Source organism: Archocentrus centrarchus, chromosome 2, assembly GCF_007364275.1.
Source record: "Archocentrus centrarchus isolate MPI-CPG fArcCen1 chromosome 2, fArcCen1, whole genome shotgun sequence".
NCBI lineage: Eukaryota > Metazoa > Chordata > Actinopteri > Cichliformes > Cichlidae > Archocentrus > Archocentrus centrarchus.
Genome location: NC_044347.1, coordinates 16,957,687 through 16,971,951, shown reverse-complemented (window position 1 = coordinate 16,971,951; position 14,265 = coordinate 16,957,687). Strand labels below are relative to the sequence as shown.

At 40.5% G+C, this 14,265-nt stretch overlaps 1 protein-coding gene across 1 annotated transcript in view; it reads right to left on the bottom strand.

Annotated features, from left to right (window-relative positions):
* The window catches only part of LOC115798740 (FERM, ARHGEF and pleckstrin domain-containing protein 1-like), a 33,715-nt gene extending 21,093 nt beyond the window's left edge, over nt 1-12,622 (bottom strand). The window contains exons 1-11 of the mRNA XM_030755697.1: nt 12,596-12,622; nt 11,316-11,420; nt 8,722-8,764; nt 8,436-8,514; nt 6,210-6,307; nt 4,345-4,459; nt 1,670-1,817; nt 858-953; nt 600-766; nt 433-501; nt 212-287 (exon numbers count right to left, since the gene is read on the bottom strand). Of these exons, the coding sequence (XP_030611557.1) occupies nt 212-287; nt 433-501; nt 600-766; nt 858-953; nt 1,670-1,817; nt 4,345-4,459; nt 6,210-6,307; nt 8,436-8,514; nt 8,722-8,764; nt 11,316-11,420; nt 12,596-12,622 (1,023 nt within the window). The remainder of the gene's footprint in view (nt 1-211; nt 288-432; nt 502-599; nt 767-857; nt 954-1,669; nt 1,818-4,344; nt 4,460-6,209; nt 6,308-8,435; nt 8,515-8,721; nt 8,765-11,315; nt 11,421-12,595) is intronic.
* Between the last annotated feature and the right edge of the window lie 1,643 nt (nt 12,623-14,265).

Here is a 14,265-nt window from a genome sequence, read left to right as displayed (position 1 = left end):
AAATGGCAGTAAAATGCACACATCTTTTTCAAGTAACAGCCTAATTTGCAGGACACTCTTGTATGTACCAAATGACTGTTTGAGTTCATGCTTAGGTGCATAAACACCAACAACATAATGCTGACCTGCTGTTCACCTACAGTAATGGTAGTGGCTGTCATTAATAATGGGTTTCTAGAGCTTAGGCAGGGAAGCTTTAAGTTTGTATTACCTCTTTTGGCACGTGCGATCTTATTGAGGCAGACTGAGGGGACATGCTGCTGTTAGACAGGATCTTACTGTGCTTCCTGAAAAAAGGAGGGGAAACAGATCATTTTAAATCATGTGCAACTATAATCAGCAAACCTATAAATCTGATTATGGTTTTTTTAACTACAGTAGCTTGCGTCAGTCTTGTAAAATGAGGAATCCAAACATGGACGGACACTTCACCTTTCAAACGGAACTTTCTTGGGCTCGGAGTCTTTAACATAATCAATGATTTGCTTCTGGGTTCGACCACTGCAGGTAGAGGACGCAGAGAGATGAGTACTTGATATCAAACCAACAGAATTGGAATGGAGAGGTTTACGCTCCTTTGCTTTCTTTCCTCTTCTTACCTGAACCGGAATGAGGATCCCCGGGTGAAGAGGATGGGCTTGGGTTTGGGTTTGGGCTCCTCAAAGAGCCTAAAGAAGGCGTGATACTCGACGCAGATCTTCCAGAAAACCTTACAGCAATCCCTGCTGCCCATGGCAAACTCCAGTGTGTCATGGTGGGCATTCTGCTGGAGGACACAGCCGCAAATATAAGTATGGAAAGCAGAATGAAAAAAGGCAAGGGAAGAAAAAAAAAAATGAAGCATCACATGGACTTACAGTGGGGTCGGCTCTCAGCTTGATTAGGAACCTTTTACGTTTGAAGCTGAGCTTACGGATCTTAGACCAGTTGAATGAGTTAATTTTTGTGTGCCCCTGAATACAGAAAAATCAGAGTCAGATAAGACAGCACATTTGGACAGGGGGAAAAAAAACCCCAAAAAAAACCACCTAGCACAAGCAAAAAATACCATCCAGTGATTTCTTCCCTGGAAGAATTGGGTGGAGGGTTACAACAAAACCTCAGGAACCAATTAACCGATTTGTCATATCAGCTAAATTTTAAAGATCCCAGCACTCTTTGAAGATGTGGCAGAAAAATCAGGGCAGAGAAACAGTGCAGACTGGACTTAATTGGGGTCAGCTCAGTCAAAAGAGAGTGCATCTTCTGTTCTGTGGCATGTTTTGTGTGTTTCAGAGCGTCAGATCAGAGTGCCAGGAAGAAGGCACGGCCTTCATCAAACCATCAAGTGCTGGCTGAACTGAAGCTGAACAGCAGTAACCATCAGTCAAATACCTCTAAGTTATCTTGGTGTATTCACTGGAGAAAACCTTCCATCTTGATTTGGGGATACTAAGATAGTCGAAGACTCCCTTCCCCCTTTTTTCTAAAAAATATCTAAAGAAATTTACACCTCATACGTAACCTGTTTCTCAGCCTTGTTAATGCCTGTGGAAAAACCCACATTTCAGAAAAACAGTTGACAACAGATGAACACATGGTTTGTGTTCACCTAGAAAATACCCATTTTTAGCCAGAAAAAAAAACAAAAACAAAACAAAAACTTGGTCCCAGTTATTGAAGGTTTTACCTGGAAAACAAGCACCCCACTGTGTGCCACAGCCAGGCTGAGTTTAGTACCCTCTCGGTCCTTCGCTGGGTGTAAGCGAACACCGTACATCTCCAACCGGCGTGCGATTTCAAGGAGCTGATAGTCTGACTCTGCTGGAGTCTGCCCGCTGTGGTGGGGAGACATACATCATGCTATCAGCAATCCATCAGCAGCTCATTTATGTCATTCATCTTAGTTAGCGTTCTCACACCAGATGTAGGCATGCTGTCAGTGTGCGAGAAAATCAATACCTCTAACCAAGAGGTTGTGAGTCATTGCTTTAACTGTGCATATCAGGAGTTAGACAAGTTTTTATTTCAGGTATACTGAGAATTTCAAAACACGAGTCAGTCTTAAAATAGACTGCGGTGCCCACAGTGGGGAGGAAGAAATCAGCCACAAAAGCCACAAGAAGTTTGTTTCCTCACAAAATCTGAAAATAACTTCCTGTTTCCTGTATAAGCCGCTGAATTGGCCACCTCCTTCCTGCGTCGGCTAAGGAGAGGTTGAGAGATTGAAGGAGAGGGGAGGGAAGAAGAGAACGGGTGTGTGGTTCATGGTGTGACCGTGACAGATAATAAACAAGTTTGTTTTTCAGCTCTTATCTGTGGTTAAGGGAGGGTTTTTGCATGTCCAGAAAATGAAGAAAAGCACTTCTAATTTATTTGCTACCAGCAGCAAGGAAAGCACAGCTGTACTGCAAATGACAAAAGAGACGCGCGTGCGTGTGTGTCTGCGTGTGTGTCGTCCCAGGGGCACATTAGGAGTGCCAAGTGGTATGTTTGCAGATAGCCAGCTCTGCAGGGGAGAGATTTAGAAGTGTGCGAATGCGAGTGTGTGCTGGCCGTTGTGGTTAAAAGATAAACCTCTCCGCAGGGGGGGGGTCTTATGGGTTGGGCATAATTGTGTAATGGGTGTGCGTTTGGGGGTGCACATTTGACTAAACAGATAAATATCTTTGCGTTTCAGACTGGAATTACATGTGTGCTCTGTGTGCGTGTTTATGTGACAAACAATGTCCTCTGACACCTCTGAGCTTGTCACCTAGAAACTGATCTCTAGTCAGACTAAAGCTCAGCTCAGTATTGTTTTCTAAGCAAGGATAATCTTGCTGTTTGCAGGTAAACAGTGTTGCTTCAGTATTTCTAGAATGACCTCAATTGTTAATACCCTCTTGACATTAATGCTAACATGCTGTGAAATCAGTGGAGTTTATATTTGTGATTACTAAAGACAACCTCCCCCCATGAATCATGTACGAGCTGTTTTCACTTAACCCAGCAAAGCTGTAGAGCAAAATTTAAAGCCTGTATATTCATTACAGAAATTGCTACTAGTTTGGGAGCTGATTGTGATCTGATATAAAACTTACAGAAGTGTCAAAGGGAAATATTAAAGCACCATGGCAGCATGTTGTAACTCAAATAGTCTGATGTTCTAGACTCTGCTTTCAGGATCCAGTAAAATTAACGATTCATATGAAACCTGAACCTTAACCGGCTCCGGAGGAGGTTATGTTCCAGATAAGAGCTCATCAGGTATGAAATCACCACCTACTGACTAATCAGCTCACTCGAAAACAGCGTCACCATTCTTGGAAGATCCCTAAGACCTCTGGCATGGACAGGAGGAGGGTCTTAAGTTTTTCAGTAGTATCTAATGGCTTTGTGTTTCCCTGATGAGGAACAGCAGTAATAAATACAGATTCTTAGATGCAATTTTATTCCTAAAATGGGGCATCTATTTGTAGTTGTGGACCCAAATCTGCATGTAGGCTATGGTTGAATTCTGCTCGCAGATGCATGTTTGGGATTGGTCAGATTCTTATCCAGCTGATAACCACTTTTGTGTGTTTGCTTAGCCTGATTGCTGATAAGTGAAGCCACGTAACAGGAAGATATTTTGCATATGCTGAACTTCCTTCGTAGCACAGAGCCATACTATGATTTTGCCTGTGTGCGCTGCATGCCATGTGTTGGGCTCTCTCCTGACTCCAATCAACAATTAGGCAAGAGTACTTCAGACCAGGGAGAGCAGACCTCCAGTGCCAGACTTGCCTTCGTAGTGTGGTGGCTGCTTATTCCTGCTCTGACGAGAGAAGCGTGTTTGGAGTTCACCTTTTGAGATACTCTTTCATTGTTTTGACCCACTTCCAGGTTTTGTTGCATTTCTTTGTTTTTGTTGGTGACAGAAGCTTCTCTGCCAGTTTTAGTTTAATTGATACTTTTTTTGGTTCCTAAGTTTAACTCCTTGTCTCCTTTTCAATTTGGGCACTTTTATAGTTACTTTCCTACATCTCCTGGACTTGTTGGGGAATATAACATGTATAGAGTGTGATTTAAGTAACACATGGGAGAGGGGTTTGAATTCTGTGTTAAGCTTAAAGTTAATGCAGATTTATTTTAAGTTAGTGAGAGGGGCTTAGAACAAGTAGATATGAAGATTTAATGGTTTTCCTTTATTTTATGATTTATGTGTATTAATATCATGAGCTTTTTGGCATGTTGGTCAAACAAAATTTGTAGTGCTCTGAAAAACTTTTTCTGACTCTTTGTAGACTAAAGCCTTGCTGCTTACCACAAAATAGAAAAATGAATTCATCTGAACCCACAACCACCATATGCATGTGTAGACACGCATAGGAGATAACTCACACATGCTCGCGGTGGCAGTCCATGATCTCGTCTCTAATGGCGTCCTGGTCGGGCAAGTACTTATTGTGAAGGAGGTGCTGCCAGCTCTGGGTCTCATCGAAGTCTCCGATCTCAGCTGGTGGAGGGAAAAAAAATGAATATTTGGAGTGAAGATACGGAAGGTTATGAGCTGATTAAATAAATACGCAGACTTTTGAGGCAAAAAGAGTTTAAAAAAATAAAATAGAAAAAGAGCAAGACACAAATGATGGGAATGCAGATAAAGGTAATTTCCTTGTTCACACACCATCCTTGTCCACTGTATTGTAGATTGAGTGTGCTGATGCATGTGTTTCCATCTGTTCTATACCAGCAACAATAACCACCACATACTGCACCACCCGCAGGTGCACATACAGGCTCAGTACTGGCAGTTGCTATGACAACTGAGTGATATCCTTCAGTATACAGCGCCGTATCTCTTGTGGCGGCTGAAAGACTGAGTCCAGATTCTATATCCTCCATATATGGTGCTGAATTACAATAGTCGCTGATGAAGCCGACAGTAAAGTCTGCGTGCTGTACAAGAGACACTCCCACACACTGCTCATTTCATTCAAATATAATGGATACAATGATAAATGACAGGTGATACAAATGTTTAGAGGGCAACTGGGATTATGATGCTATGCTGGCGAGTCCGTCTTCCCATTGGTATCACTGTAACTGTTGCAAGAGGCAGCTTCATATTGAATCGTTATTTTTGTCATTTGTTAGATACAAAACCACAATAAGTGATGTTGAAATACTGCCATAGGGAATATGTGTTTGTTGATTTATGGTCAGTCATCTACATAAGCAAAGCATTTACATTATAATAGTGCCCATGCAGAGACTAAAGACCTTTTCAGGCAAAGAAACTGTAATAACTATTAAAAGCTATCTGCATATGAATATGGAGAATCTGCAGGCATGTTTGTAGTCTGAGTTCAAATGACACATTAGATTTGAGTAAGCTTAGGCTGCATGCAGGTAAAGAGTCCATGAGAAGTGGAACAGAGGGGACATAATCTGCTGAAATGCAATCAGCTATTGTCTGATAAAGAGTTTGTTTTCCAGTGGGCAGAGCAGCAAGTCTTGAATTGAGCATCTGCTGACAAATGACAATGAAAGCCCCAAAATATCAGTCGCCCCAGAGGCTCAGTCAAAGGATGTCTGACTTCAGACATGGTGAAAAATCCAACATCCCTCAGACATGAAAGACATTTTACAGGGAGCCACAATGCCCTTTAGCCTGGCATTTGTCATGTGAAGCACAAAAGGAAGCTGTGAGCAAAAAAAGAAAGTTTTCTCCTCCCTTGAAAGGCTCCATCACTTATACCCACTTTGCTGCTGAAGCTTGAATGAATAACCAGAGAAACCAGTGTGTGGGAATCCAATAATTCAGGATCATTTTTCTCTTATATTAGAGATGTCTGCCTTCTTATGTCCGATAGCAATCAGACATAAAATTATGTTCAGACTCAAGTTGAATTTATTCTCATTTAATTTGCGCACACGTTTTATGCAGAGCAATTTTGTGGTTTATAATTTATTCATTCCTTTAGTGCTCCATACTGTTACAAATTAAAAGATACAAAGCGAGACAATTGGTGTGATTAATAACTATTTCCCTGTGAAGACAAAAAGGAACCTGCTCAACAATCTCTGCATATTTTCATGTATTTATACATTTATTTTTATCCACTGACTGCTGCTATAATCTGACGACATTCACGGCGTGTTAAAAACATCCAAAAAAAAAGGACTCATTTTGTGATTCACACCTCCTGCCACACAGCACCTTCCGAGCGTTGGATTCTTAAATACCTTACGTTAAAACTCACACTGAATAATGTGGGAAACCATGAGAGCAGCGCTGGTGTCGTTGCAGGTGAGTCGACCGCAGGCCAGGTCGCGTTTAATCTGCAGAGCAAACAGATACCTGGAGAAAGAAGAGCACAGAGAGAGGAAGGGGGAAAGGAAGTTGAAAAATGGAAGTCGGAAAGGGAGAGGTTACAGGGTTAATGCCCGCTCCATAAATGCAGCAGCCTTTAATGTTAGAGGCAATCCCATTACCATTAAAGTGTTGGCATTTATAGACACTGAACCCTGTGTATGGCTGCTGCTTTCCATCTGCCGCCTTCAAACTGACCCCTTATTGAGGGGTCTGTTAATCATTATATAGGCAGCTACCTCGAGCATGATAAGGACTTAATGAGAGTCACAGGCACAAACATGTGCACCTGTGCATGCACATGTTGCTGGGCCATGATGTTGCATTTTATTTAAGAAAGAGTAGAAACAACCCCGTAAAGCTGTCCCTGCTGCACTCACATACACGAATTTTAGGCATCAGTGCTTCTTTTTCAGTTTGACTGAGTGATTTGGGGTGGACAGCGTCAAAGAAGGCCTGCAGCTCTTCCAAATGGGTCCATCCAAGACAAGAAAAAAATAAAATAAAAAAGGACAGGAGGCAACATCAGCCCTGTAAGAGCACACTAGGACCCAGGTGAACGCCATCACCAGAAGAGTTATTCAAGACTCCCTTTTTGATTTGTGAAGTGGATTTCAAGAATCCAGAATAGTTTATAAGTAAAATGAACAAACATTCACTTTTTCCCCCACGAGTGCTTTTAAGCTTAAGTCCTGGCCAATTCACCGGCTTTCTATTTACTGTATGTGGACAAACAGCTGACAGCATTCAGAGTGCATCCATGTGAGTGTGCGATCAATGATCCGCAGCGCCGTTTAATGTGAAATCCAATTTAACGGTTTTGCTGCATGATTACCTCGCTAATAAAATTAATCACGCTTTCGGTGCAGAAATTTATTATATGAGAACACTGCACTAATTTAGACTGAAATACATCATGTTAATTCATACATTTTAAAAGGCACCCTAACCCCTCTTTGACCATACTGCAGTAACACTGTGATAACGGGGTTGGGTACCATTTGTAATCAAAGGCTAATAACAACTTCATATACCCACGAAGAAGAAATCTATTCTTCAATCTGTCTACATATTTGGTCCATCTGTGCTTACATGGCCCATCAAAGGAAACACTGACAGCAGCAACACTGTGAGAGCTAAACAAAGGGGGGGACGGCTATGTGCCCACTTCCTGTTAGTCTGCTGGCACAATCTGAGATGATGAGATCAGTGGAATAAATTCTCCATCAGTCTGAGAGAACACATCTACAGTGAGCTGGTGATTTAGAAGCTGTAGGATTTCGCTAAGGCGAGCATTGCAAATTGAGATCTAGAGATACTCTTAGTGCTTCCTGTTCGACTGTCATCTCAAAGTTAAGCCCATCTGGGTGGCTGTGAGAGCGTCAGCACCATGGGAAAAATGTGAAAGGTCAGCTAATTCTGCTATTTATGTTTTGGTCAAGTGACGGAGAATTTCGGCTGTAGGGTGCGTCCTGAATCAGCTCAGACAAACACAAACAGTGCAGCAGGGTCCTGCTAGACTCTGTCAGACTAAACTCAACAAGAAGGCAGACAAGATGGTCAGCAGATAATTTTACGCTGTCTAAACAAGTAAGGTGAAAAGAAAAGAGGGAATAGGTGGGAACATTTGTCTACCTAATCTAATCTAATCTAATCAGAATGCTAGTGCGGGAGAAAAAAAAAAAGGACCAGTCTGAAGATAAAAAGTGTCTTCCAGGGTTAAACTATGAATAAAAGGCCTGAAGTTGTCAGACAGGTCTCCTTTCATTTCCCTTCAGCTGGCTTGGAATAACAAGTGGTTTCATGAGCCCTGTTTTCCAGATGACAAAAATGTGTTTGGGTCCAGAAAAGACAAAACAGCTTGTCTGATGTTAGGCATATAAATGTGTTATAAATGCTAAGGGTCTGACCAAAAACAAGTTCAAAACAAGAAGAAAGCGAGGCTTCTGCTTCACGTTTGGATACAGCTGTAAATCCTAAATGATTATCCTTAAAAATCCTTCTGAAGGACTGAAATCACTCCGGCCAGACAGAAAACCAAATGCAAAACAGCATGTCTTTTAATTTAGGAGGTTCTTCTTCAGATAGGCGTCATTTCTGTGCGGGAAAGACCTACCGAGTCAGTTCCTCCAAGAGCTGCGTGTGGTCAGGAGGGAAGAACTTCACCACAAAACGAAGGATGGTGTTTTTAGGCCCTGGAGGAGGTGAAATAATGGGATGTGGTTAGGAAGAACGAGGCGGAGAGGAGAGATGCAGAAATGCTGCAGAGGAAATATCCTTTTACCACTATAAGTGGGAGTGTCTAATGTTTGATTTAGGAAATTTGATCCTTTTGTGTGTAAGTCTGAAGCACAGAGGGGTTTGAAGGATGAAAGAAGTGGTGGCATCTGTGAGCGACTTACGTCTGATCTGCTTCAGTGTCGGCTTCAAAAGATCCAGCCACACCTGCGGGGATCAGAGCACAGCTTTACTTTCATTACAGTGTCTTAAAGACAGATACTAAAGGATTATCTCCACCTACAAAAAGTGAATCATTTTCAACTAATGTGCACATTTGTTCCAGCTGTGAGGAAGAGAGATCATGTTACTTCTGAAAATATTAAAGACTCTTTTTGTGTAACCTGAGGGTATCTTTACAGCAGATCATTTTCAGTCTTTAACATTCCTGGTTTTGTTTATTTATCTTATGTATAATCCTTCCAATGGTTCAGTTTCATGGGTTCACAGTTCATAATAATTTCCAAACCTGCTGGATGCTTTCTAAAAAAAAAAAGAGCTAATTTTAGCTGTAATTTGGTAGTACTCAGAAGGAAAAGAGGAATTTCTTTCAAAGAAAACAAGTTTAAAATACTATTATGTCAATTATCTATTAAAATAACATAAATTGAGTGATTAACAATAAAAAAAAATACTAAACTCCACATTTGCCTGTAGACAGTTTATTTATGTGTACTTACTAAATGGCAGTAATGAATTTAAACTATTGGCGTATGTCCATACTGTAGTATTAAGCATGGGCATACAGTGGCTGCCAGGCAACATGATGATGTCGTAATGAACCATCCATAATTCAGATTTTGTGAATATAAGTTCAATTTCAATTCAATTAAATTTCATTTATATAGCACCAAATCACAACAAACAGTTGTTTCAAGGCGCTTCATATTATAGAAGACCCTAAACTAATTACAGAGAAAACCAAACAAAACGACCTTCTATGGGCAGCACTTGACAACAGCGCAAAGGAAAAACTTCCTTTTAGCAGGAAGAAACCTCGAGCAGAACCAGGCTCAGGGAGGGGCAGTCATCTGCCGTGAACAGCTGAGGCTGAGGGGAAAGATACAGGACAAAGGACATGTTGTGGAACAGAGCCAGAGATTATTAATAACTAATGATTAAATGCAGAGTGGGGTATAAACAGTGTAAAAAAGAGGTGAATGAAAAGAAATACTCAGTGCATCATGGGAACCCCTCATCAGCCTACGTCTATAGCAGCATAACTATGAGATATAAGAGAGATGTTAATGTCATGAAACTGAAATTACATGAATCTTTTCCAAGGCAAATACTCAGAATGATAACAAGATCCCAGAGATGCATTAAATGGTACAAATGGCTGCTATGTAACAAGATGACATCAAAATGTCTGATACAGATAAGAACCTTCAGGTGCCCAAGATGTACCTGTGTGCCAGTTTTGGCTGCACAGCTCCTGATTATGTAGGAGAGATTTTGTGTTATGGTGAGATACTGGGTAAAACCTGTCTAAATTTGCATAACAAATGCCAAAAGAAAACAAAGTGAAAGACTCAGGAAATGCTTTATCCAGGGTTTAGCAGCAAATGAAGCTCACAGCTCTATTAGCACAAAAATACCACTGAACATAATGGCAGTGTTGTAATGACTACACTGTGAGCAGATTCAGTATAAATGCAGCGATGTTTCAACTCGGGTGATCTGCTTGATGAACAGTATCATATGCGCATGAGCGTCTGCTTTCTGAGTATCTGTCTTGACAATGTTGTAATTATTTCTTCAGCACTGCATCATTTGTTCCATTGATCCACTTCAAAACAACTGCTCTCACACCTGAGGCACTAGTAAGCACAGCGACTGTCTATGTTCAAATACATTAAAGCATTTGAGTTTGTATGTATTGACTGAATGGGTCTGTCCATCTGAGGTACAGACTGAGTGTGGTCTTCCAGCCAGATTCTCCTTTATTACAAGTTTTTTTTTTTTTATGCACTAATGGACAGCGAAGAAAATAAAAGTCAAACTACAGACAGACCCAGGAACATAAAGCGAGTCTGCAAAATATTACAGCCAACTGCTCTTTCTTGCATAGAAAAGCTAAAATCCAGCTTTAGTTAAATCTGAAACACTACCTGTACAAAAATTGATTTAAAAAAAAAATAAATAAATAAATAGTTGTTTTTCTTTCATTTATAGTCACGCTAGTTTCTCTCCCTTGCTCTCTGTTTTACTGTGTCCTCAGCCTCCCTACACACACACACACACACACACACACACACACACACACACACACACACACACACACACACACACACACACACACACAGCAAGTGTTTGTTAGTGTAAAACTGAAGAGCATGACTGTCTTTCACATTTGTCTTTAGCAAACCAAAGAGAGCAAAGGGAAAACAGAATGAGAAATTTGTTGTAAAGTTTCCCTAAGGCACCTCAAGCACCTCCATTATATGTGACTAAATACAACCTCTGAGCACACACTGTGTACTCGTGCAATTAAAGCTAAAGTTAACTTGTGGGAAAGTGAGAAGGAAATTTCACTATGAGGACTTACAGTACCAGTCAAATGTTTGGACACACTCAACCATTCATATGAAAAAAATTGGAAGGCTTTCCTAGCTAGCACAGAGAAAAAAATGTTTCAAACCTAACAAATATGAGTTAAAATTATTTAAATCTATCCTCCATGCTTCAGGAAAATTTTTTTATAAGATATGCATCTTACTGTCATCTTCCGCTGGTCCTGGTACTCCAGTCCAAAATAGTCTCCCTCCACCAGGTTGAGATGGGCACAAACAAGGTCAAACAGCACTTTGCCTGGTGAACGTTGCTAGAAGAGAGAAAAAAGAAGCAAACAAATTAGATGAGAATGAAAGGAAACTGAAGAAAACGGCAGGCAAGAAGAGGAAAGCGGAGCAATGCAGGGGCTTAGACATGAGGAGAGTGCTGATAATGGAACTGAATTTTCAACTTTAAAAGTGCTTTAATATCAGAAGTCTCCACATTTGTCATTGATCTTTCAATGTGTGTGTGTGTGTGTGTGTGTGTGTGTGTGTGTGTGTGTGTGTGTGTGTGTGTGTGTGTGTGTGTGTGTGTGTGTTGCAACACAACAGTATCAGATGTGTTCTGTTTAATGATGTAGCTGCACCTGATCTGACAGTGCAGAGGAAGCACCGTTTTAGACATATTCAATTTGTTTGTTTCTCCAATTGCATACGCCTCAAGAATTTGAGATTCACTGGATTCCACCATAAAACACAAGAGCCAAAAAGTGGGGCTAAAATAGACAGACATGGAAACCCAAAATTAGCCCAGAATAATTTTTCTGAGCAGTTCAAGCTAAATGGCACCACCCTGCCAGTCTGCATAGCTGTTGAAAAGTTACAGCATACTATTATACATTCTTAGGTTGCTCTAGTTAAGTTAATATGTACTTAGAAAGGCACAAATTCCTTACTTTGACAGGCACACACAAGCAACAACACAGATTCATCTGAATCCTGAGAGCTGCATTGGAAGCCAACACTTCATGCTTCACTGGAAAACAAAATATGCATTTTAGACACACTTAAGATCAGGAGAACCTAGTGCACGTGTGTCTCTAATTTCCATTTGTCTCTGCTATGATGGAGAGATTATCTTCCTATCACAAGAAACAAATATTCCCAAGCAAAAAAAGGGAAGGGGAAGAAACAAAATCCAAAGCAAACACCAAAATTCAGACATTTATTTTCAGACAAAGAACCAAAAAATATAAATTCAAAGCTTATAATTTGTACCCAACACAGGTATATAATTTATTAATTATTGACTGCTGTATATCTAATTGCTCAGTCACGCTAGAATAAAAATAGGATGGAAACTCCCTTGCAACTTGGGGAAAAACAAAAACAGTAAATGCCCAGTGACTGCACTTTTCAGATTCAGCAGCCAATTGCAAGTAGTTGCCTTGACCAACTGGTTACTCGGAGACTGCACATGCAACTCACACGACTACTTGCTCACCTGGTGGGAGGCAACCCGTCTCCACATAATCGTGACCAACTCTAATCACTCAGACAGATTAGTGAAGGTTTGCAAATAACTGCCATCTAATTTATGAATGCAGATCGATTGATTGAATGTAAATAGTTATTGTGAATTTGTTTATTGTGAATTAGGCTGTTGCCATCTGTTGCAACAGATTTGCGATTTTCACCAATGTATCACCGTTAATTGCTGTATTATCACAAACGATCGCAGGTAGAAGGAAAATTTACCCCATTCAATTGCATACTGATAGACTGACTCCACTTTATTGCTGTTTGATCACCATCTTCAGGCACCAAAGTATGGCAACTGACCTGATTTCCATCTTCAAAGCAGCCATTGCATAGTTAATTGCACACGGTCGCAATAATTTTGGTCATGTTGCAGTTTCCAACCACTGTTTTCCCTTGTGTTATTGCAGCATGAGTCACAGACTTATTTAAATATGGTCAATGCACTATTTACCTATAAAATAAACTCTTTGTGCACACATTTGACTGAAATTTGCCTTTGACCTAGTATCACATTTATGCTGGTCTCTATAGTACTCTCAAAACATATCTTATGCAAGGACATTAAATAATGTATACAGGACGTCCTGCTAAATACTGAATTTGGGTAGCAACTGGGGCTGAGCCATTAATCCAATCTAATTTGTTATGATTTTTGCTTCCAACAATAATGAAAACAACATAATACGGCTAAAAGGATGACTGTGCTAGATTCATTTACCAATTATGCAATGTTTTGCCATGTGTTTAAATCGGATCCATTTCTTTACAGCAGTGCACTTTTGTCCCTCTCTGAAAGCTGAAACCCAATCAGTGTTTAGTTCAGCCTGACCCCGGACATTTAGAGAAGAGCCTTTAGAGAAGAGAGCCTTTGACCAACAGATTTATTTCAGGGCCTTAAAGCACTAAATCGTTGTAGGTGAACCAGTGGAAACCCTAGTCGCTCTCCCTGTGGCTTCTGTGGAGGTCATCTGAGGAAAGTGAGCTCGCTGCCACCTGGGCCTCCATCTGCGCCCTGCAGATCTCCCATGGTGGAAGCAATGCCCAGCAGTGGCCGGCAGGTGCACTTGCAAGATGAGCTTCAAGGTCAGAAACACTCAGACTGAACAAATGGCTCATTTGAAGCCATCCCACCTCCAACACTTTTTCCCCACATCTATATATTTGGTTTGTGACTGAATTCTGTCTAAAGTTAAAATATACCGACTGTTGAAGAGAGTTCAGTAATGCATCGATGTTCTAAAGTCGAATAATGACTAATCATGTTAAATAAGTATGACCTCAATAGTGAACAAAATAATCAGGATTAACATTTTTTGGCACAATGAGGTGGTCCCTGTGGCATTTTTAACCATTTATAAAAACAGATTTATTTCAAGCATTTTCTTCATAGTATTTTTTCTTATTCTTAGTATTTGGGGCTCTGGACAATGAATGCGTACTGCTAAAAGGACTGCCTGATATAAATAATAGCAATGCACAATAAAACTGCACAGCAGAGGCTTGGTACTCTGTTTAAAAAGCATGTGCAAAGCATATATATATATATATATATATATATATATATATAAAAACACATTTATTATGCTGTAGGTGGAAAGGAAAATAGAGGAGGAGTCAGAGCTGTGAAGGTCA